This window comes from Pimephales promelas, chromosome 10, assembly GCF_988280905.1.
Source record: "Pimephales promelas chromosome 10, fPimPro1.hap1.1, whole genome shotgun sequence".
Taxonomy (NCBI): Eukaryota; Metazoa; Chordata; class Actinopteri; order Cypriniformes; family Leuciscidae; genus Pimephales; species Pimephales promelas.
In genome coordinates, this window is record NC_142778.1 from 30509104 (window position 1) to 30533165 (window position 24062).

At 36.7% G+C, this 24062-nt stretch overlaps 3 protein-coding genes across 3 annotated transcripts; 2 read left to right on the forward strand and 1 right to left on the reverse strand.

The window, feature by feature from the left end:
- Nucleotides 1–862: 862 nt before the first annotated feature.
- LOC120487667 (uncharacterized) lies at nt 863–13212 on the forward strand. The gene is made up of 12 exons (XM_039683936.2): nt 863–1033; nt 3497–4201; nt 6455–6514; nt 6588–6640; nt 6729–6873; nt 7019–7377; nt 8547–8775; nt 9486–9603; nt 10046–10157; nt 10310–10421; nt 11749–11861; nt 12715–13212. Exons 1-12 carry the CDS (start codon nt 1001–1003, stop codon nt 12773–12775), a joined length of 2100 nt encoding a protein of 699 aa, XP_039539870.2. The 5' UTR covers nt 863–1000; the 3' UTR covers nt 12776–13212.
- A 516-nt stretch (nt 13213–13728) lies between these two features.
- Nucleotides 13729–14806, forward strand: ch25hl1.1 (cholesterol 25-hydroxylase like 1, tandem duplicate 1). Its single transcript, XM_039683937.2, has one exon. It carries the CDS (start codon nt 13877–13879, stop codon nt 14714–14716), a length of 840 nt encoding a protein of 279 aa, XP_039539871.2. The 5' UTR covers nt 13729–13876; the 3' UTR covers nt 14717–14806.
- A 3404-nt stretch (nt 14807–18210) lies between these two features.
- On the reverse strand, nt 18211–23897 carry kti12 (KTI12 chromatin associated homolog). Its single transcript, XM_039683780.2, has 9 exons — nt 23646–23897; nt 22970–23021; nt 22205–22257; nt 21930–21985; nt 21776–21855; nt 20871–21030; nt 20700–20762; nt 20469–20537; nt 18211–18448 (listed from the first exon to the last, which is right to left on the reverse strand). The coding sequence occupies exons 1-9, from the start codon at nt 23794–23796 to the stop codon at nt 18305–18307; spliced, it is 828 nt and encodes a 275-aa protein (XP_039539714.2). The 5' UTR covers nt 23797–23897; the 3' UTR covers nt 18211–18304.
- Between the last annotated feature and the right edge of the window lie 165 nt (nt 23898–24062).

Consider the following 24062-nt stretch of genomic DNA (forward strand, 5'->3'; position numbering starts at 1 on the left):
ATGGCGATTAGCATAAACCATACATGGGCGTGGCTTTGGCCCATACATTCTCTCTGACTGGCCAGTTATGTTTGGCCCAAATATCCAATTTTTTTAACGTTTATTTTTTAATTCAGTGAATATCACCAGTTCTCACTGTCATTAATCCGATGCTAATTATTTAATTATGATATCGGCAATGTGCAGTAATCGTGCCGTTTCAACACTCAGGGAAGGCGATGATGATGCTACTACAGGTATCAAAGCCGCTTTCTTCATGAGAGAGTATCAGGTGCGACGAAAAAGGAGAAAAATGTACAGTTCACAAAGAAAAAGACAATAAATGTGGATGGTCACGCATCAGACCCACACACATCAGCAGTCGAGAGACAGCAGCCAGTCTGGTACAGAGGAGCAACCGCCCCCATTCATCCACAAAACTGCTCCTGTAAAGCAAGAGAGAGGGCTAGACGTCCCTGTCGCTATTTCCTGCAATGTAGGACCGTTTTTATCATCCAGAGGACCAGTCACACAGCCAGAAAGAAAGAGAAACGCTTCTTACAGAACGGTGCTGAAGTATATAGGTGACGCTGTCACGTGGTACATGTTACTTTCTTCGGCGCTGGTCGGTTTGGACGAATCACAGTTGCTCGTGATTAAATCCTAAAACGTTTTTTAGTAATCTTGCTGGAAAAGATTTCTAATTTAGCAATGATATTATTTCAGGCACCAGTAAACAGATTCAAACGATTTGGCTTTTTAGTGTGAAAATGTCTCCCGTAATGCAAAAAAATGTCTTGAGATTTGAATGCGCATCAACGGACGGTTCTACCTTTTGAGCCAGCAAAGCGTCCCCTGGAGGAAGTTAACGTTTTGTTTCTTGTTTTTTTTTTCATCTAACATATGCCTCGTTATCTTAGAAACTCATGTGTTTGTGCTAACGTAAACGTAAACGACACTGAACGACAGCAATAAACTCTGAAGGATTGGACAGTTACATTGACTACAAGTATCCGATTAAATGGAGTCAGAAAGTGCGGGTGTGGTGGTGCAGGTTAGTGGCAAATCTGTTAGGTAACATTCATGACAAATGTTCACCAGTAATTTCAGTGCTATAAATAATGACACTATCGCCAACACGAGTAATCCTAAACTAGATGGTATTTATAAATGCCAAACTTGAAGTTTAGCAGCACTTCCTGATTCCAAAGTGCGTGTTAGCAGTGTTCGATTCTTTCGTAACGTAAATGAATCGTAAATGGAATCTTTCCAAAGAATCAGATGAATAGGTTCAGTTTGAATATCAACCTTGTATTAATAAAACATAATTAACACCGCTAATAAAAGTGTAAATCAGTATCAACATGAACATTAGTGACAGGAGAAATAAGCTTTTTGAAATTCTGAATGAAATGAACCAGTTGATTCGCTAAATGATTCAGTGTTTCGAAGCACTCTGCTCAAAATACAACCTTTTGCGGCACTTGGTCAAACGGTGTAATTATCATCGACAACTCTGCCCAAACATGTAATAAAACCTTTACAAAACCTATTCCAAATGTTTCTATTAAATGTTACCTACATAGTACCATTAACCCTGTATATATATATATATATATATATATATTCTAATGGAACAGGTCATATATATATATATATATATATATATATATATATATATATATATATATATATATATATATATATATACTGTTTTGTTTTTAACGATATGTTAAAAGGTTTGCATATGTATTTTATGTTTTGAATCATATTTGATACACCAGGCTTTTATGGTCCACATAGGAGAAAATGTAGCTCATACTGGAGGAGGGGAAAAACACTAATTTAGAGGCCCAAACTAAGCAAAAAAAAAAAAAAATACAATTTGATGCTTATTTATATGGCCTAAAAGTTAGATGAAATTCAGATAGCTTTTAATGTAAATTAGTTAAGTATAACAAGACTACTTACATAAAATGCATACATGTCAGTTTGTCACCCAATAACATATTTTATATGATATTTAAATGCTTTTTTTTTTATCACAGTTCTATTTTAATTGTGGATGTCAAAAAATAAAATGCATTTCAATTATGATTCATAGATAAAAAAAACCCCACTTCTCAAGCGTCTGATGTCTGAAAATTTGCCATTTTGCTACTCGCATTTCAACATGATTTGTGATGATATTTATGTAAAGTAAACCTAAATTAGTCCAGGTCATATGGAAATATATAACATGATTCAAAAACTGATTCAAAGATTTCACTGCAAAAACACACATGTACCAGAACCTGAAGGTGGATAATTTTAGAATTATAGTAGAAATTTTTTTGTATTACTAAACATAAAAAAGGCCTTTTATATCATGTTAATAATTTAGAGCCCTTTGAAAATCACATATTAAATATGATGCATATAGGTTTATAGGGTTAAATGTGAAATTTGTGTTCATTTCTTTCTTTTTTTTTTGTTGCTATTGCTTGTTTTGGGTGTTATTAGGCAAGGATTGGTAAATTTATAAATGCATAAGGAATATTTATTAAATTAATTATAAAGTGCTGAAATGAACCACTGATCGAACCAGAAGATTCGGAAATTTAATAAAGCAGTGTTACGAAAGTATCCATAACAAATGCACATGCATAAGGCTTTATTTGATATGTTAATTGTCTACTATTGTCAATTGTCCCGTGAAATTCCAATTGCATAGATTCCTATTGAAAAGACTAGATTTTGCCTCTGAAAAAATGCAGAAGAGTGCTAAAGGTTCAGCAAAATGAGTCACTTGTCAAATAGTGTAGCAATGCATGAACCACCACTACAGAATCCACTTTCAAACCAAGCAGTTTTCTGTTGATCAATGCGTCAAATTCACATGACCAACATGAGCGAAATCTGCTTCGGGACATTTTTAACCTCACGTGTGTTTGATAAGGGTTGGAGCTAAGCTCTGCAGGAAAGTGGACCGAGAAGTGGAGTCGTGAACCCCTGGCCTAGAACATTTAAAGGAACTATTGAATCAGTATAACCAGTTCACTGAATTAACTGTTCTAAAGAGCAGTTTTGCTGAATATACTTCAGTGTTTACTTTCAGACGTTATGTAATGTACAGTATATGCATTAATCAGGTTTAATGAACGTTAACAGGGAACCCTGTGATAAGGTTTTAAGCAGATATTTTCAGCAGTTTTAGAGCTATCCCCTCATTAGAGCTTGCCCTGCTGATTAACAAATGTTATACAATTAAGTACAGTTGTGTTTTATTGTTGAATGATTACAAAATACCTTTCTGTTTACTCTAATTGCCATTTATTGGCTGAACTCTATTTGACCAGAATTATCGAATCATCACTAATTATTGTGGGAACATGGTTTAAAGATTGAAAGGGCTCATTAATTAGGATCACAACTTGAATTTAAAAAATGCTGTATTGCACATCCAAATCTGCAGTTCAGTCATATCTTTGTTGTCATATAAAAGTTATTTTAATGTTGTTTTATTTATGTTTCACAGTCATTGGTTCCTGAGGATGAACCAGCCCCATCCGTGTCGGTTGAAACGGAAAAGGATGACTCAAGCCATGATACTGAGATTGGCAGTAAGGAGACTTCACAGAAGGCCGGTCAGGTGCAGCAACTGTGCCGTTTTTACTCTCAGGGCAGGCAATGCTATTACGGGAAAAGGTGCCGCTTTCTTCATCAGAGAGCTGCAGGTCCATTGAAAGAAGGAGAGAATGGCACGGCTCACAAGGGGAAAGAAGGAAACGTGGATGGTCACGCATCAGACAAAAAAGAGCAGTCGAGCGAAAACAGCCAATCTTTACCAAAGAAGCTTCCGCCTCCATCCGGCCACAAAAGTGCTCCCGTGAAGCAGGAGAGACCCAGGCGTCCCTGCCGCTACTTTCTGTCTGGGTTTTGTGCAATGGAGGATCAGTGTCGCTTCTTGCATCCACAGCAGTTTCCTCCCGTGAAGGACCAGCCTCACGGCCCGAGAGAGAGGAGCAGCTTCAGGCCTTCAGCTCCAGCCCCACGACCAGCTAAAAGTCATGATCAGGTCAAACTGGCTGATCTTACTGAAGAGGTCTGCAAGCAGCTGAGAGCCACTGAGATCGCTCAGCTGACGAAGAGATTTACGAAAGACAATCTCATCGTGCAGGAGCGAGAAGATGGAAAGCTGACCTACTACAGAGTCACGGTTCAAGCCACGGACCCTGACTGGGTAAATGCTTATTAAAATTAACAATTAAAGTGCCCCTAAAATGCTATTTTAAGTCTCTTACTATAGGTTTACATGCATCCAAGGTCAAAAAACACTTTCATTGTCACGATGTCAGAAACAGTTCAATGAAAGGATTCAGTCTCTCTAAACCCCTCCTTTCTCTTTGAGAGGACCCGTGCCTTTGAGTTCAGAAAAGGCCCAGGTGAGTAAGAACCAGTCAACAAACACGGTGAGTAAGAATCAGTCAACAAACACGGTTATAATTTTGTCCCTGCTGTGTTGCTTGGACACTTCTGGGCGTGAAGCTTTCTTTTTCGTTAGCGGTTTTTAAGGCATCTCTGTATGCGATCGAGCTCTCCTTCCATGAAATCCGAAATATTAGCTAGCACTTTTAAATTTGCTCTGATGTCAGGCGCTCTGACTCCCGGCAAACACGTTCCTTGTGATCGAATCACCAATTACCAGGGCACATTCAAGAGGATTCTCAGTTGGTGTTTCACTGAGTGGGGCGAAACGATTTGTTATGGGCATCGGAATGGAAGAGTGGTTCTTTGATCCGCGACTAGAGCGGCGATCCCTAACCGTTAACCATCTGCCCTGCTGCACGTGCTCTACTTCAGCCAGAACCGAATCACGTAAAGAGTTCCCTATGCTAGGCGCATCCAAAATGCTATCTAAAGATCTAGCATTCTTACCAACCTCAATTAAAGTTTGAAAGCTTGTCTCTAGTTCTGAAATCTTTTCCGTCAGCCTGACTGACTCCTTGCATTTATCGGAGAAGGCTATACTAAACATGTGATGTGACATAGGTGACAATAACAACAGGACAAGATATTACTCACAGTGTTTGTTGACTGATTCTTACTCATCGGGTTTGTTGACTGGTTCTTACTGACCTGGGCTTTTTTTTTACCGGTCCTCTTAAAAAAAAAAAAGAATAGTCTCTCGGAAAGGAGGGGTTAAGAGAGACTGAATCCTTAATTGCACAGTTTCTGACATTGTGATTAAAGAGGTGATGCTGAAATGTGTATTATGATGAGAAAATTAAAGTGTTTTTTGACCTTAAACTATGCAACCGTCTACTACAGTATCGCATCAGAGGGTACATTGTAGTCTCCCTGAGGAAAAATTTAGTTCATTATACTGCTATAGGAGAGGAAGAATTTTGCAAACGCGTTAATTCATCTAATTCAACAACTTGTATGCTAGACCCTATTCCGACTAAGTTACTGAAAGAGATGCTTCTAGATGTCATAGATCCTCTTCTTGATATCATTAATTCGTCTTTGTTGCTAGGATATGTACTAAAAACCTTTAAGCTGGCTATGATAAAACCGCTTGTTAAAAAAACGCAACTTGATCCTACAGAATTAGTAGGGGCAATTTAAAGTACAGGCAGTGAGCATACGTAAAGCAGAACCAAAGAGCAACCATGTTCTGGCTAAGTGTAATAGAATGGGAATATGGGAGTACTGAAGTATAACCTTTATATCGGTATCATACAACTGACTGTGCAAAACTAAACGAAAGAAGATCAATAATGGATTACTTTCGTATTATGCTTGCTCGGTTGCATAACTAATTCAGACTCATTAAATGTTACATAAGTCTGAATGGATTTATATAAGGTCTTTCAACCAATATAGGTGTTTTATGTAGCCTAATTAGTTTAAAGTCCTCAGGAAATTCGGTAATTTTTTTTATGTTATTGAAAGAAGTCTCTCGTGCTCTCCAAGCCTGCATTTAATTGATACAAAATGTATAAAAAAGTAATTTTGTGAAATATTATTTAAATTAAAATAACTTTTCTATTTTAATTTATTTTAAAATGTAATTTATTCCTGTGATCAAAGCTGAATTTTCAGCAACTCGCAGTTTTGTCCTTCAGAAATCATTCTAATATGCTGATTTGGTGCTCAAGAAACATTTCTTATTATAATCAATGTTGAAAGCAGTTCTGCTGCTTTTTCAGGATTCTTTGATAAAGTTGAAATGATCAGAATTTATTTGATAACATTATAATTAGTTTTTACTGTCACTTTTGATCTAATTAATATTTCATAGCTGAACATTATTATTATTATTATTTTCAAAAGAAAAATCTTACTAATCATTAAATTATTGTATATACTTACATTATGTATGTATGTTTATATATTTTTATCTCATTCTTGAAAAATATTATAGCTGGAATGCACAGTTATGGGATCATACTGATAAAGCTACACTGATATTTTCTGTTATTATTTGCAGCCATATGATCTTAACGAAGTGGACATTATGGTCAGCTTTCCTGATAGTTACCCGCAAGAGGTGTGCATCTTTGAAATCTTTCAAATTTGATGTTAAAATGTATTTTTTGCTAATAAAAGCTAACGAATCATAGGTTTTCACTGTGGATGTCCCTGAGGACCAAGAATTACAATCACTTATGGGGAGGTGAGAAGAACTGTTTATATTGCACACACTGTGCATACAAATATAAACTGATATCAATAACTATTTCTTTAATGTTGTGTGAATGCAGACATGTGCAGAAGGCCTCAGAGGAATGGCTGAGGGCTAAACATGCCACTAATCAGCTGATGGGTAGAGTTGAGCTGCTCTTCAGGCCGTACTTGCGCTGGCTGGACCGTAGTATGGAGAAACTCTTCACTGAGGGCGCCAGACAGGTGAGACTCGCACTCGCCTGGGAATATTAAACAGCCAATCAGATTACAGTTGAGAAGTGTCTTCTAGTTATGCACCAGACTGTCGGTGAACAGACTCGGGTCAACCTGGATCTAGTATTAATAGCATTCAAATCTCTCTTCTCAGTTGAAAAAAGACGTTGACCTAGAGAGGGCTGGAATACAGTTTGTTCCCTATGAGCAGCTCAAGGTCACAGTTTTTAAGAACACGTCCAAGAAATCAGACGCTCCTGAGCGTGTAGTGTCACTCGCAGTGGCTTCAGGGGAGGAGGAGGAAGAACATGATTATGCTGGAGTAGAAAGGGAGGAGGAGGAGGATGAAACTGCTCTTGGTATTGATGGGGAGGAAGGCGGCCACCAAGTGGAGAACATAAAAACAAGAGAGCGACGAAGAGGTACTGAAATCAAACTGCTGGGTCTGATACTGGGAGACCAAACAGCTACTGTGGTGGCCAGACAGATCTCAGTGTCCCTGAAGTGCAACAGGTGAATTTCAATCCTTTTTCAAACCAAACTAAAACATTTCAATTCAGTTTTCAGATGTTAATCAGAGATCAGAACTCTATACCTGATTTTTACATCATTCTTCAATGATCCTATCTCAACAAGTGGTCGAGACGGATGTTTACACCAGGTTTTAATGATTGTTCTAATTCTATTGAAAATTTACTTAGGGGCCTTTAAGGCCTGTTCACAGTCACACCAAGAATGATAACTATAACGATAACTAAATAAGCATCCACACACCAGCAGACGATATTGTTATTTTTATTCTAAGCATGCTGCAGTTATGCCGTCTTTACTCCAAATGCTTTTTATTGGTTTTAAATGACAATACAAAATAACACATCATAAACAGTAGACAGTAAAATATTGTCCATTATTAATCCCTTACATGATCTCCCTACTCAATCCAATAGCTAAAAAAAAAATACATAGAAATAAAAAGAAATAAGTAAATTAAAAATATAAAAAATATATTAAAATTAAATTAAAATAATATGAATTGAAAAATTTTGCATATGTGTAATATAAAAATTACATTCTCCCTACAAAGATCCTTCTAATAAGCGAAAATTATGTACCAACGCCAGTTACAGGTGCACAGGGTAAACCCTTAATGTCATTTAAAAAGGGATCCCAGGTCTTGTAAAAGGATGTAAGTGAACCAGAGAGTGAATATCGTAACTTTTCACGTCCTTATGCCATCTTTAAAGTGTGTGAGATTCTGATTGGCTGCCATTGTTTTTATCGTTCATCAGCTGAAAAAATTATTCTGAAAGTAAAGTTCGTCAGCTCTTGTCTTGAGTCTATGGCAGTCTTTTGAACCGTAAGGGCTAGGAACAGTTCTGCTTATTTGAATTGGTCAGCTGTTTTGAATTTTGTCGTAAAATGCTGTATTTTTTCGAACTTATTAGGATATCATTACGATACTCTGGATGTGTCATCGGCACCATGCCCTGAAAATACTCAAAATGTATAATGTTTAGAAATACACCTATACACACACCTATACACAGTTGTCCATTTATGATCGGATCATCGAGGTCTGATGTCAATACCAGGTGCAAGCATGGCCTATTATTTCTCTAAACAATTTATCACAAACTGCCATCAGACATGAGCACAAAATATCCATGTTCCCCTTTTTGTAGGTGTAAAGTGGACTCTGACCTGACCCTGACGGGGCGTCTGACCTGTACTGCTCAGTGTGAGAAATGTGGAGCAGATATCAGGGTGGCCTTCAGACCTACTATGATGCACCACTACAGTGATGTTTTGGGCTATATGGACCTAAAAGCAGCTGTGCCAGTAGACCTGGTGCTGCAGGACTCTGAGTTCAGTGTTGGATGCCTTAACTGCAACAAGGACGACACAATTCAGGTCTGCACAGATTGAGGTTCAACATTCAGGTTGATTATGACACTTTTTGCCATTGAGATTACCTAATCTTCTGAAAATTCACCCTATATACACATACAGTAGTCAACATTTGAAAAAGATAAAAAAAAAAGTTCATCAAAGTTGTCCTAAGACAAGAACGGGTATTTGTTCGAAATTCATGTATAACTTTGCATTTTGCATTTGGCAGACGCTTTTACGCAAAGCGACTTACATTGCATTACAAGTTACACATTTTTACATTCTTATCAGTTCTTGCTTTCCCTGGGAATGGAACCCATGATCTTACTGTTTGATACTGTGATGATACTGTTTGAGCTTTAGAAAGAGCAAGAACATAATCCTTTAGGTGAGTGTATACAGTATATACACACACACTACTGTTCAAAAGTTTGAAGGCAGTAAGATTTTTTTTAATATAAATTAATTCAGTAAGAATACATTAACCTGATCAAAAGTGACTGTAAAGACATTTACAATGTTATAAAAAATGTCTTTTTCAAATAAATTCTTTCTATTGATCAAAAAATCCTGAAAAAAAATGTTTCTTGAGCACCAAATCAGCATATTAGACTGATTCATCATAATTCAGATGATGATAATTCAGATTTTATAATATTAAAATAGAGTAATAGTAAATGATTTACATAAATGCAGTTCTCACACAACAATCTTTTTTTCTTCTTCTCTAGAATCTGAGCTATGGGCAAAACTGGGAACAAAACTGCCAACATTGTCATGCCAAACTCAGGATTTTTGTGGAAGCGACACGCTTTCAGTACATTCAGCCAGAAACCAGAAATCAGACAGGTCTAAGCCTTGTCCTATATCCTCACTCATTCTATACAGTTCTTGTTTATTGTGTGTTAATATTTGGTCAAGAATAAGTCTTGTGCGAGGGATTATTTAACACCGGCACCTGGTGTTCCACTAAAGCTTATCCAGGTTAAAGGGATAGTTCACCCCAAAAATAAAAGTTACTGATTCTCAAGTTGTTCCAAAACCTGTATAAATGTCTTTGTTCTGTTGTACACAAAGGAAGATATTTGTAAGAATGTTTCTAACCAAGCAGATCTTGGGCCTCATTGACAACCATAGTATTTTTTTCCCCACACCTGTACCTGTAAAAGTCCTCAGGTGTTTCTCAAATTATTGGTTAATTGGTGTGAGATTGCAGACTCTCTTTGTAAATTGCATTGAGTGTAAAGCAGCATATAAACAAACTATTGTTTTTTATTTACTCAATTTACAGGTGCAGCTGCTCAATACACCCGACGCTACAGAGACCCTGCAGTTCAGCAAGGGAAACCCCTACCTGAAAAAGGCGCCTGCAGGCATTACAAACAAAGTCACCGGTGGCTAAGGTAACTTTCGGCAACAGCATCTGGGTCTGTAACAGGATTATTTTGTAGCAGGCGTAAAACTTTGTGTACCACCAGGTCCTCTTGTTTGACCTATAAAATGCCCTTGGCTCATATTTTGGCAGCCATCTTGCATTAATGTTCTCTCCTGACAGATTTCCATGCTGTGGTCGGGCGTACCCATGTGATGCCTGCCATGATGAAGATCAGGACCATCTGATGGAGATGGCTACCAGAATGATCTGTGGTCATTGTGCCAAAGAGCAGGTCAGCAGCAGCAGGTCATGCCGACAGGATGAGGATCGTTTTTTACCTCAATCCCCCTTTAACCCAAATATTGCATTGGAATTAGAGACAAACTCTGCAACAAAGAAAATTTGACCTACATTTTGCCAAGAAACACAACATTTGTTCCAAAAGAAAAGAAATCCCAGATTTTTCATTTGGCATCAAATGATGACACAGTACAATATGCTAAATCATTAAAGTAACATAGGCTGAGTAGGGAAATGGATCATTTTGGCTTTAAATGTTTTGAATTTAGGCCTTTTCATGAAAGTAAAACAAATGGATTGGCACAGACTGTTTATCCTTATTACATGTGATCCTGCTTTTAAAGTCAGCGTGAACCGGAAGTTGTGACTTAATTACTTCAGTTTTGTGACATATTTTGCGAGTGAAACGGCATGTTTGAGAATGAAACATATTGAATGAGAAAAAGAGAGGGCGTGGCTTGTTTTTCCCCCACTGGAAATTTAGTGCCGAAGTTACGACGCCACTCTGTAGGCCAAAATGCGGAAGTGAGTTAGCATTTTAGCTCTACCGGTTCCCTCGCTCTAAAGTCTATGGGTTTTTTGAATGGGTTTGTGCTAAATCGCCTGAAATAAGGTCTGTGGTGAACAAAGCCTTTAAATAGTTTCACGTTTTGATCTCTGACACAGAACACACATTTATAACCTGCTTGTGGTCTTTTAAACTTTATTGTGTCTGGTTGTGTTTTTTAAAATCTTTATATAGGCTTCAAAATGTATACATTTTGGATGAACTTGTAAAGATGATCTTGATAGACAAAACGTGTAAGGGTCACCACTTTTTGTTGAACACAGATCTTATTTTTTGCGATTTTCCAAAAGTATATGGGGAACATGCCTAGCTTTTCGATCGAGGGAACCATGCGCCGCTAGCTTCCGAGTTGTCCTACGAAGTGACGTCATCATTTCGGCACTATTGATTAGATCTAGAAAAGTGGACGTTCCATTCAGCTTGCTGTCAAAGTATTTTTCATTTTTGTATTTTTTTTCACAGTTTTTGAGAATGAGACAAGCCGTCTGTTATAAATGAACTTGCACCAAAATAGACACATGGCCTTCGACGTGTCTACAACTAAACTAACTGTTCAAAATTATTTGGCAAAATCATATAAATATTCATTATAATAACTATTACTTTTCCGTTATTTTTTATTCAATAATGATTGCATTGTGTATGCTGCTTTCTACAAGTCAGGGAGAATAGTACTGTGGCCCAGTTGAGGACCACTGGTGTATAATATACTTAAGATTTTTGGACTTCTTGTTTTGTTTTCTCCTTCTAGCCATACAGCAACGGTAAGCCATGTGTTGGTTGCGGAGGTATGATGACAAGAGGCACCTTCACATGCCACTGGGAGGGCGGACAGGGCTGTAGAAACAAGGCTAAGATGAGCAGGTATGTGCCATTTAAATCCTGTGCCAATGACATGTTATTTCCCTTCCACCTACTGTTAACATTTTGCAACTTGCCAGTGATTAACATAGAACTAACAGTTGTTGACAAGCCTAGAACATGGTGGAGGTTTATTTTTAAAGGGGTCGTTTGATGCTTTTCAATGTTTTCCTTTTCTTTTAGTGTGTAATTTAATGTAATCTGTTTGTGCTTGTATACGATCTGTAAAGTTACAGAGCTCATAGTCTCCCACAAACAGAGAACACTGATTCAAACCTGCCTAAAACACCTCGATTGATGTCCTACTCAAATGTCACATTGTGAAATATTAGATAATGCCCGGGCAAAAGTGTACGCAAAGACAGAAGGCGAGGTTTCAGTGAAGTGTAGTGTTGTCGTCATGTCACGGAGATTCTGTGTTTTTGATGCAAAAGCGAAACTGCTTAGTTTGGGCTTCTGAGAAAATGAATGAAATTACAAATCAGCAGTAAAGATTTATTTATAATGCTGTTCTTGAGCAGCACAACCCAGAAGTTTGCTTGTTTACAGTGAACAGCTTTTTGAACCTGTTAAGAGTATAACACAGGCTATATCCAAAGTATACTTACCACCATTCTGCTCAAGTAATGCTTGCAACGTTGGTTCCAGACTATCCAGAAAATCAACTTTAAATAATGAATATTAACCAATTCTATTACACCCAATAATCAAAATTATTATCTTTTAAAATTGCATCATATGACCCTTCAATGCAAATGTAAACTGTTGGTGACCCATGTGTTCTAAATGAATGTGAACAAGTTTTTGTCTCTGAACTGCATATGAACATTTGTTGTTATCTTATTTTTCTATACAGGAATGACCGTCACAAATACACCAACACACGTAAAACGGTGCCAAGGAAAAAAAGTGAATAATGATACCAAAGGATTTTACTTTTAGCCAATCAGATGTTTAATCACCAATTCTTTATGAGACATTTATTAGACAATTCAGATGATTTCACAATTTTGTTTTTGCAGTTTACAATGATTTTTAAATAAAATACATTTGACATATATTCAGCATAACCATTTTTTAAAATAAATAAACATATGTACATAAATTTACTCGCACATTTGGCTTTAGATTCCTTAATAATGCTCAAATAATGAGTCATGAAAACTTTGTTAAAGGTTACAATACATCATGAATTAAGTTTTTTTTTTTTTTTTTTAATGCAACCACTAAAATTCTAATCATGGATAATTGTATCCAAAATGTAGAAGTTGAAAAAGTAAATTATGGCTTGCATATTAGTTTACTGTGCATTTTCTATGATTTCAATGGAAATAAAATTATGAAGAAAAAAAACCATCTTGTTTTTGTTATTATTAATTGAGAATGTGATATACTAAATGTTTAATTCAACACTAAATACATACGTGTGATCATAAGTTTACACAACCCTTGTGTCCCTAGAATCTAGAATCTGCAAAATATTAAAAAAAATATATTAGAGGGATCATAAAAATTGCACTTTTTTTATTTAGTACTGCCTTGAATAAACTATTTCACAAAACAGATCTTTACATATAGTCCACAAGAATAATTAACATGAATTTCAAAGTTGACACCCTTCATTCTTTTGGATTGGATGATCCAAATATTGTCGGATATTGTTATTATTTTGTCTTCCGGATAGTGGAAGATCCTTGCTAGGTTTCAGTAATAATTGCATTTAAATGTCTATTTAGGAATCTTGGCCCTTCATTCTTTTGGATTGGATGATCGGTGGACATTGTTGTTATTTTGTCTTCCGGATAGTAGTAGATCCTTGCTAGGTTCCAGTAATAATTGCATTTAAACGTCTATTTAAACGTTCTGATTTTAAAGAGAGGGAGAGACTGGAGTGTTGGCTGAGAGAAAGTACCTTATCATGGATTTACCGGAGTTCCAAGTCTGCCTGGGCACAGTATAAATAAGGCTGGGTTATTCCCCATCAGCATTCACTTGCCATTGCTTAATCCAGCAGCAGGATGTGGAACATCAGTGAAGTCGCTCTTCAACTCCCAACTTCCACAGCTTCAGACCGTCTCCTCCAGCCCCTGTGGGACTACCTGTATCATCAGCACTACAGCCAGGTCTCGTCTCCGTTCTTCCCAGTGCTGCTCGCCTTCTCCAGCTACTTCATCTTCAGTGTCCCCTTCACGCTCCTGGATGTCCTAGGAGAGAAAGCTCCTCTTTTTAAGTACAAGATCCAAAAGGAGCGGCGTCCCACCGTCGGCATGATGCTGAGGACTCTGGGGACGGCGGTGTACAATCATCTAGTGTTTGTTCTGCCGGCTGTGTTGATCACTAATGTGGTGATGCCTGCGCCTCCACTTCCAGCAGTTGCTCCGACAGTATGGGAGCTGTTCTCAGGCGGGTTGGGGGCTTTGCTCGTCTTCGACGCCCAGTACTTCCTCTGGCACATGGTGCACCACAAAAACCCTTACCTGTACAGATGGGTCCATGCCATCCATCACGATTACACCTCGCCGTTCTCCTGGTCCACCCAGCACCTGAGCGGCGTGGAGCTGATGACGGTGGGCTTCTGGAGTAACATCGATCCCATCCTGCTCAAGTGCCATCCTTTGACCGTGTGGACCATCACAGTCTTCAGCATTTGGATGTCCGTGGAAGACCATATCGGCTACGACCTGCCATATTCTCCTAGCCACCTGGTTCCTTTTGGGCTTCTTGGAGGGGCGATGGCCCATGACACGCATCACCAGAAACCCAGCAGCAACTTTGCACCTTTCTTTAGTCACTGGGACAGACTTTTCGGCACCGCCGGAACAGTGAAACGGACTCATAAAAGCGATGAAGAACAGTAGACGGTTTCATCGGTTTTAAACCTTTAATCAGTGTAAATATAATACATTTTACTACTTGTATAAATCTTGTACTTCTGACTGCAATAAAAACAAATGAAGAGTTCAGATGCAAAAGCCTCTAAGTGCCATTTGAAATTTTCTTCTAAAATTATCATTTTTATCAAGCTTGTATATTTAAGTTCAGTAATTTCACTTAAATGGCAATGAAGATTACCTATTAATTGTCATTTAAGTGAAATTACTGAACTTAAATACACAAGCTTGATAAAAATGGTCATTCTAGAACAAAATTTCAAATGGCACTTATAGAGGCTTTTGCATCTGAACTCTTCAAATGTTTGTATATATTATTGTGCGTCTTGGAGAGAGGTTTGGGATCATTGAATTTGCGGTCCATTTGTTATTTATGTACAGTAGCATAAAAGTTATTCCAATAAGCACATTACAATGCTTGCCATTAGTTACAGTCAATGATCTGATATTTTACAGCTTTTCGGTAATTATGCTACCTCTTACATAAAACAGCACAATATCTGGTAACCAATCTGATTATTGAACTAATGAGGTTTAAAGAGAGAAGAATTTTCAGTCCTCTTTTAGCCAGGGGGTTTCCTCAAAATGCCTTGTACAGATTAAAAGACCAAATATTCCTCCTCCGGAAATGACCTTAGGAGTATACCTCTCTGAAAGAGGGATGAACAAAGTCTTTGTTTATACTAAAATCACCCTAAAATAAATGAATCGTTTAAGCTGTGAACATTGAACTGTTTTATGATTAAAACAGCCCTCATTGTGGGAAGATTAAGCAATTTCATGGTAGAATGTCTTGTTGTTTCATTATGAATTACAGTACAGCATTTCACTTAATCGTTGATTACATAATGCTGATTTTGTTTCATTTGTAATGCTCCCTAAAAAGGAGTAAAGAAAATCTAAATATGCTCAGAACTCAAGTCTTTGTATTTTAATAGCCATAAATACACTACCACTGTTTGGTTTGGCAAGATTTGCTTTTATAATAAGTCTTTTATGGTCACTAATGTTGCGTTTATTTGATCCAAAATACTGTCAAAATTAATATTGTTAAAATGTACTTCATTTTACGCTTATTTTTCCTTTGATGGCAAAGCTGAATATTCAGCATCATTACTCCAGTCAGTGTCACATGATCCTTCAGAAATCATCATAATATGCTGATTTGAAGTTTTGCTGATCAGTTTTATCTTGATTGTCACTTTTGATCAAATTAATGCGTCCTTGCTGAATAAAAAGGCTATATAACATTGAATACGATTCATAAATTAGCAAAACGTGGCCACTCAATATTTAATATTCAATTATTTTAATTATCACAATTAAAGTTTTAATTTTATTAAATTGAACAAGCACATCAGTCCTACATAAAAAAAACGAAATTCACGTTTAGACACGAAACGAGCGGTTGGTGTGAGAAAACGAACAGTGTTTATATCGTTTTACCCTACCTCGTGTATTCACAGTGACGTCCAAGTGATCTGAATCAGTTGTGCAATGTCCAACTGAACCGAACTGAATCAGTTCAATGCTACGCCAGAAGTGATCGTTTGCATGTGACGTCACTCAATATTTGCACGGAGATTTCGGAAGTTTTACCTTTTACTAAACATATTTAGATATACCGAAATCGTATTGCGATTTCCTGTATATCTAAATATGTTTAGTGAAAGGTAAAACTTCCGAAATCTCGGTATAAACAAAGAGTGAGGTAGGCGCGCAAGCGATCACTTCCGGCGCATGCGCAGACCGAAGCGCCCGTGCCATCATCAGATGTTTGAAATGGCTGTGATTACACGAGGTAAAAACGATATGAATACTGTTCGTTTTCTCACACAAAACGCTTATTTCGTGTCTTAGGCCATCAATGTGTACTTACATTTGTTTAATTTTGACTTCTCTGTGCATGCTCTTTGAGGTGGACCCACTAAACCTGCATTATATACTGACAGACAACAACGGTTTGACCAAAAAAAAAATCAAAATTGAAAATACTGTGGAAACAAAGACACCTACATCTTGGATGCCCTTGAGGTAAGCTAAAACATATCAAAAATTAATTTCAAAGTGAACTATATCCTTTAATAGACGTACAGGCTATTTCTTCACATTCGTTTAATTCTGAATTTTAAAGTTTAAAGGCATTTGTTTGTGCATAGTAAAACATCTGCAACATTTATCAAGTTCATGCATAATTGTGCATGCATGTAATTAATCATTATGAAATCATAACAAAGTAGACAGGTTACTACCATAATCAGAAATCGCAACGCATTTAATTAAACGTTTAGCATTTTCCTCCCATAGGAAACCATTATAAAACGCATAATGTGGCTTAATGCAGATTTCGTCCCCTACTATGTTGAAATAACAAGTTATTGTGTAAAAATAATGATATACGATGTCGAAATAACAGATATTATGGAAATATTATTCAAAATGAGAAAAAAAAATATCCAGGAAATCATATTGTAGGATTTTAAAATAATGTGTTTGTAAATTATGGTGAAAATAAGTATTTGGTCACTCACAAACCAGCAAGATTTCTGGCTTTCACAGACCTGTAACTTCTTCTTTAAGAAGCTTTTCATTTTCTCTCTCATAGTTGAAATGTACCTATGATGAAAATTACAGACCTCTCTCATCATTCCAAGTAGGAGAACTTGCACAAAAAGTGGCTGACTAAATAGTTTTTGGCCCCACTTTAAATAAAACATCTTCTTATCTTTCTTGGACTATAAAAACTTAAAACATGAAAAAAAGACTGTCAGACAAAAATATAACCAACATGTTGCTATTTTCACCATGCAAAAGAGTCTGAGGGGTCATGACAGAAGTTATTGGAGTGCATGTTTTCTTCAAATCATATTATACCAGATTATAATTTCACACAAACAGCTGGCCTGTTTTCCCCAGTGAATCCCTAACACAAGAGTCAATATGGTTCTCCAAACACTTGCTTTTGCCCAGAGGCATAAACAAAAGAGACTTGCGTGAAAAACACTAACAGTCAGCGTCTCAATGAGTTTTATGGTTCATTTCATTAGCCTGCCCACGTCTGAAGCCTGGAAACATCTGTATGTACGCATTGGTAACTTCAATCAAACATTACGCTCATTTCAAGGTCGGTGAACCACCGAAAACAAACATCCAAACTGCAGCAGAACGTTTCCCAGCATGTTCCCTGTTACCGAAGAGAAAAAGGAAAAATCTCTGAAAGACAAAAAGCACTGCAATGAACCGGATAGGCGATATGTTAGGTTGTTACGTGAGAGGAGTTCAAATCCGACTTGTGATATTTCCTACAATTTTCTCACTGTGCAACTTTAAATTCATATTCAAAGAATATTTTCCTTTGCAATTGCAACATAATAGTCCTTAAACTGTCCAGTTTGTTTTGACCAACCCCCTACTCTTTAATGATTCGTATTAACACACCAATGAATACAGAACGACATTGGAAGAGTTGAAAATTTATTGCACTCAAAACATTCTTAAAATGCAACTTGAAAACAATAAATATGACCTTAAGAATTACAATTAAAAAAACACCTGTTAATGCATGCTCTTATTAAGATACTGCACAAACATATTGGCAATCTGTCCAATGTTCTCTGTTGGATGCATCTTGGTGTAACTGATGAACTGGCGTCTGAGTTTCCTCAGCTCCACCATGTTAAGACTTCTCGTGAGTTCGATGTATTGAACAAGTTAAGAAAACCGGGCTGTTACAATAAAGTACATTGCATTGGCAAATAAATAGAATAAAGAGTTTCATATCTATGAGAAGGAACGCATTATAAATACTGCAGTGTTATTGTTTTGGAAAGAATGTACTTTTATTCAGCAAGGATGCATTAAATTGATCCAAACAGACAATATTTTTCTATTTCAAATAAATGCTTTCTATTTATCAAAGAATCCTAAATGCTTAAAACAGTGGATGTGATTGGAAAACAGGACTACGGGTAACCAGTGGACTTTGTTGCGAGACAACAAAGAACGAGTATAAATGAACTTCCAATGAATCCCATTTGAATTCTGTATGATTTCAAAGGGCAGCCAGTCCGTCTCTATGTGTCTAAATGCTAAAGCTGTTATGGACAGCCACCAAACTGATGACATCCTTTGATGTCTGTGTATTCATCATATGCACATAGGTCCTGTTTATTACTACAACACATCTTCAGTTAGCGTTAAACGGATCAACTTTCTGTCAGCAAGATTCAATCGAGCGCAAGTCGAAAATTCCAGGCTTGATCTTGGTTTCATGTTGTAATCGTTTCTAATGCTTTGACCGTTTATGGTGGGACATTTCTGTGTTGTCACAGTGAGAAACATCAAATAGCTATGATGGGTGGCTCAGCAAAGCAAGACAACAATATTACATTTCCCCTAAAAAAATCTGAGCAAAAGCTACAGAGCCCCTAAATGGACATAGTGGTGTACAAAATATGAAAAAAAAGTAAAAAAGTTTGCTCACAAATTGTTTTGCGTTCATCCCTGAGAAACATTAGCCTGACTACGTCAGACTTTGTACTTCCGCTCTATTTTCGCTTCTGTGCTCAGTCTGAGACAGCGACATGTCTCTTCGTTTTCCTTCGTTTTTTTTTCCTGAAAAAAAAAAATCGGCTGTTTTCAGGCCGATTGGGCCGGCCTGAAAACAGCCGGCCCAATCAACGAACAGAGGGCGGGCTGAAAGCCGTGACGTAGACGCTAAGCGCCGAGTTTAAGATTGGGGAAATCGAAAGCGACCGCGTATATGGAGACACGGGATGCAATTCGCTCTGTTGTGGAGAATTTTCCCGGCATTTGCAAACTGAAGCCCGACCATGAAGAGTGTTTGTTAAACATTTTGAATAGACAGAGGGAGTATCTCAGTCTCTTTTATCTGTCGAGCTCGAACTAGCACCCTTTTGACAAGTCAGCGTCTCCTTTCTTTTCCAGTTCTTAAATATTGCCATGTTATGCTGTAATCTTGCAATTAATTTTTTCCGAATTGAATCGGAAAAAGATTTGTTCATTTTGATGAACGAGTTTGAACAGGAGAGTCACGAACGCGCATCACAGAACACAGCAAGGTGACCATTTGAGCTTATAAAACTTAAACTTTGGTATTTTTTTTAAATGAGTGATCGTTTCGCTTGATAAGACCCATATTCATCGTCTGTAATCGTTTAAAGCCCTTTCAACAGTTTGCACTGAAACTGTCTTTTGGACCTTGAGCCATTTGGTTCACATTGAAGTCCATTTTATGGAGAAAAATGCTGGAACGTTTTCATCAAAAACCTTAATTTCTTTTCGACTAAAGAAAGAATGACACGGATATCTTGGATGACATGGGGGTGAGTAAATTATCAGCAAAAGTTTTTTTTTTAAAAAGTGAACTACTCCTTTAAGTACACAATAAATGCCTTTAAGTGGAATCAGACTAAATTACTGACTAGCACCTGATTGGCTACAATGCCAAACCAATGCTAGTAAAACAAGCTGTAAATAGAAACCTTTGATGCTCAGAGAGCAATCAAACAAAAATGAATGAGAGTGTTGGAAAGCAGCATCTATTAGTGTACCAAATATAGACAGTAGGAATGCTGTTTTTTTTGTTGTTGTTGTTTTTTTAAGTACTTACTGGTACCGTTTTTGCCGGTACAGATACACCTAATAGAAAAGAAATTCAAAGATAGAGAAATGCTAAGCATGCAAGAATAAAGGATATCTTTTCTGTAGCTCCAGGAATGGAAATGAGGTCTCCAGGGACGCTGGTCTTCTGTGACTCAAGAACAGCCTGGGACATAAAACAACCCGTATGACGACACATTCTATTGATACTGACTTGCAATGCCAAAGCAATCCATAAACGCTCACCTGTAGGCAATCAAACAGAAAGAATGACTCTGAAAGCTTTCTATTTTTATAAAAGAACACCTGAAGGAGTTGAAAACCGTACCATTAAGACATCTTGAGTAACTTTGTCCAACTCATACAGAAAATTGGTGGATGAGAGCGGTTGCTGTAAAACAAACAGAAATGGAAACAGGTTCTAATGTCCATTCATGGGCCATCAAAAGTACATAATGTTGCTACATACTCATGGATAACGCATTATTAGTGATCTTACGCTCTGTGTGGACTGATTAGGTGCTGGTGCTTTTCTTTTAAACAGCGCATCGCAGATGGCTTCAAATGGAAGTGAGTCCTCTTGCTGAATAGTAAAGAGTGGACTATCCCATCTATTCCTTGAATCAGGGGCTTCAAAACGCTGTATTAGTCCATCAAGACTGTTGTTTAAAAAAAAATGGAAACGATTGGTAATGATGAAGTATAATATATTTATCATCTTTATTTTAGAACATCATCAACTTCCATTCAAAAGATTTTTTTAAAAAAATATAAAATATTATTACAATTTAAAAATATTTTACAGATGTAATTTAAATGCAAAGCTGAATTTCAGCATTTTTTCTTATTATTCTCAATGTTGAAAAGTTTATATTAATGTCGCTAATGTCTGTCAGTCATATAATGCAGGTCAATGGTCACCACCTCAAAGAGCATGCACAGACAAGTCCAAATTAAACATGTTTAATGACTCGTAAATGTAAGTACACATTGATGGCCTAAGACATGAAGCGAGCGGTAACCACAGCCACCTGCAAGTGATCTGAGGGCGCGGGCACTTTGTGGCTGTGGTTACAAGAGGTAAAAACGATATAAATACTGTTCGTTTTCTCACACAAACCACTCGTTTCATGTCTTAGGCCATCAATGTGTACTTACATTTACGAGTCATTAAATCATGTTTAATTTGGACTTCTCTGTGCATGCTCTTTGAGGTGGTGACCATTGACCTGCATAATATGACTGACAGACATTAGCGACCTAAAAATATCAAAATTGAAACTACTACGGAAACAAAGACACCTACATCTTGGATGCCCTTGAGGTAAGCTAAAACATATCAAATTAATTTCAAAGTGAACTATTCTTTTAATAGTACCAAACTGAGACGAAACAAATGCTTACATTTCCTGTGTGTACTGAGAATCAGCCTCTCTGCCTCTATTCCATTCTGAGCTCACGTCAGCTGACGTCAAACAGTATATCTGCAAGGGTTATAGCATTATGTGCACAGCATACAAAAATGTAGATAATATATAAGTTATAAGTGCTTACATACCAAGCAATGGGGTGTTTGTGTATGTTTGATAAGACAGAAGAGCTCATATCTGTAGCCTGGAATTAAAACACAATTAATCGTTAATAATAAACCAAACTGAAATCATAAGATGTCACATGCAACACCAACAGTTGAGAGTTTGAATGTCACTTAACATAACACTGTTTACTCTTGTACAGGATCAATAACTTCTAAAGGTACATTTAAACATCTAACATTATATGAATAGCAAATGTGTAGATGTATTCATTAAAACAGAACAAACATTGATTTACCTTTAATATAATTCAAGGAGTCAAGAATCACAATGTCATCTCTATTGACTTTCCTGTTTACAAAGAGAGAGAATCAAAGAGAAATCATATAAATCAAAGTCACAGTAGTCTGATAATGCAAGTGTATAATTAAAATTAGTGTACCGTTATAATTTTACAAGTGGACTATTTAAATATAAGTATATAATTTATTTAATAAATATAATTAATGCTGTAAAATTCTTCCCAGCAAGCCGCAACAGCACATTTTTTGTCTTGATTTTTCTGTAGCACGCGATCATTCCCACTAGAGACCAAACTGTATGTTTATGTAAGTTTATGATTGCTGCTCATACACATTTGGGATTATGATTGACAGGACTGAATTATTAGGCTACTCCCAAAGCTACATTAGGACTTCATGTCACATTAATTTGAACATGAAGAACTTTTACTGAATGATTTCTATTTGAATAACAAAAGAGGATTAAATCTTTTCAAATCGATAAAAAGGCACCTTTTCTGATCCTAGAACTTTTTAGTATCCGTGACTCAAAACATTCATGACATTTGAATAAATACGTTTATCTTGAAAAATGTTTAATCTATTTCTTTTTTTTTTGTAGAAAATTTTACAAATATTTTCCAAAACAACAACAAAAAAACATGAATTCATGGACATTACAATTATGAGAATTTAATGGATTAAATTAGATCATCTAAATGTTTCTCTTTTGAACATCCATGTTTGCGATTGATCATTGTTATGTTTGATTCTCTCTTGACCTCTCCACTTCAGCTCTCAGTGATCCTCTCAAATTCTTCTCTTTCTGTGAGTCTGTAAGCAAAGAAACAGCAAATATAAAAATGTGACAAAACCTTATAAGCAGTTTTGGGTGTAATTAATCAGGTAATCTTATTCTTCCCTCAGGTAATCTTCCCTTGAAAAAGTCAAGGGTCTTATTTTTTTCCTGTAATTTAATTAAAAATGTAATTGTATTAAATACTGTATAGACTCTAGAACAATTCTGTGGATTTAACATCAAATTGTAATGCTAAAACGTATTTTCTTTTAAATGTAACCTCGCTTTACACACTTTGGTCAGTTCAAGAATAATGCAATTGCATATTGTTTATGTGAATGAATCAAAAGTGAAGTTTCGTGTTCATTGTTTACTGGTAGAGGTTGATATGGGATTCAGAAAGTAATTAGTAATCCAATAAACAACTTTATAGAGAGTTAGCCTATTAGTACAGAAATCAGTTACTATTGAATAAGAAATTATAGCAAATAATGAATTACTTTTCAAAGTAACTTACCCAACACTGCTTATAAGACCAGCAAACCATTTTAAATTGTAAAGTGTTTTGCTTTCTCAGTTAGATAGACTTTTGGCTTCAGGATTGTCGTAACATACACACACATGGCAATAGATGATTGTTAAACTTTGAAGCTTCTCACCTGCATATACAGAGCTCCTGTCAATCCCTTGAACCTCATCTCCGACTATATGAACCTGTCTTTCTGTATTCTGGGTGAAGTATTCTCGCAGTTCATGGGCTCGTCGGGTTTTACCACTGCATGGGTATCCACACATCACTATTAAAGGCATTTTATTGCACAAAGTCGAGTTGACGAGATGATATTCATGCTTTTCAACAGCAAAACATGAGAAGCTCTTCTTCGCGGCTCGCGCTCATGTAGCGGCCGGGTACAGATATTGCATTGCTGCCCTCTATAGGTCAGTAGCCAAAATGTAAATTGTACCAGATGAGGTTGTGTCCACGTTTCATCACTGTTTAAAATAAGTCATAATTCTTGACATGTGCTTAAACTGATTTGAGTGGTCTGTGTTTACAAAGGTTGGTAATTTTGCAA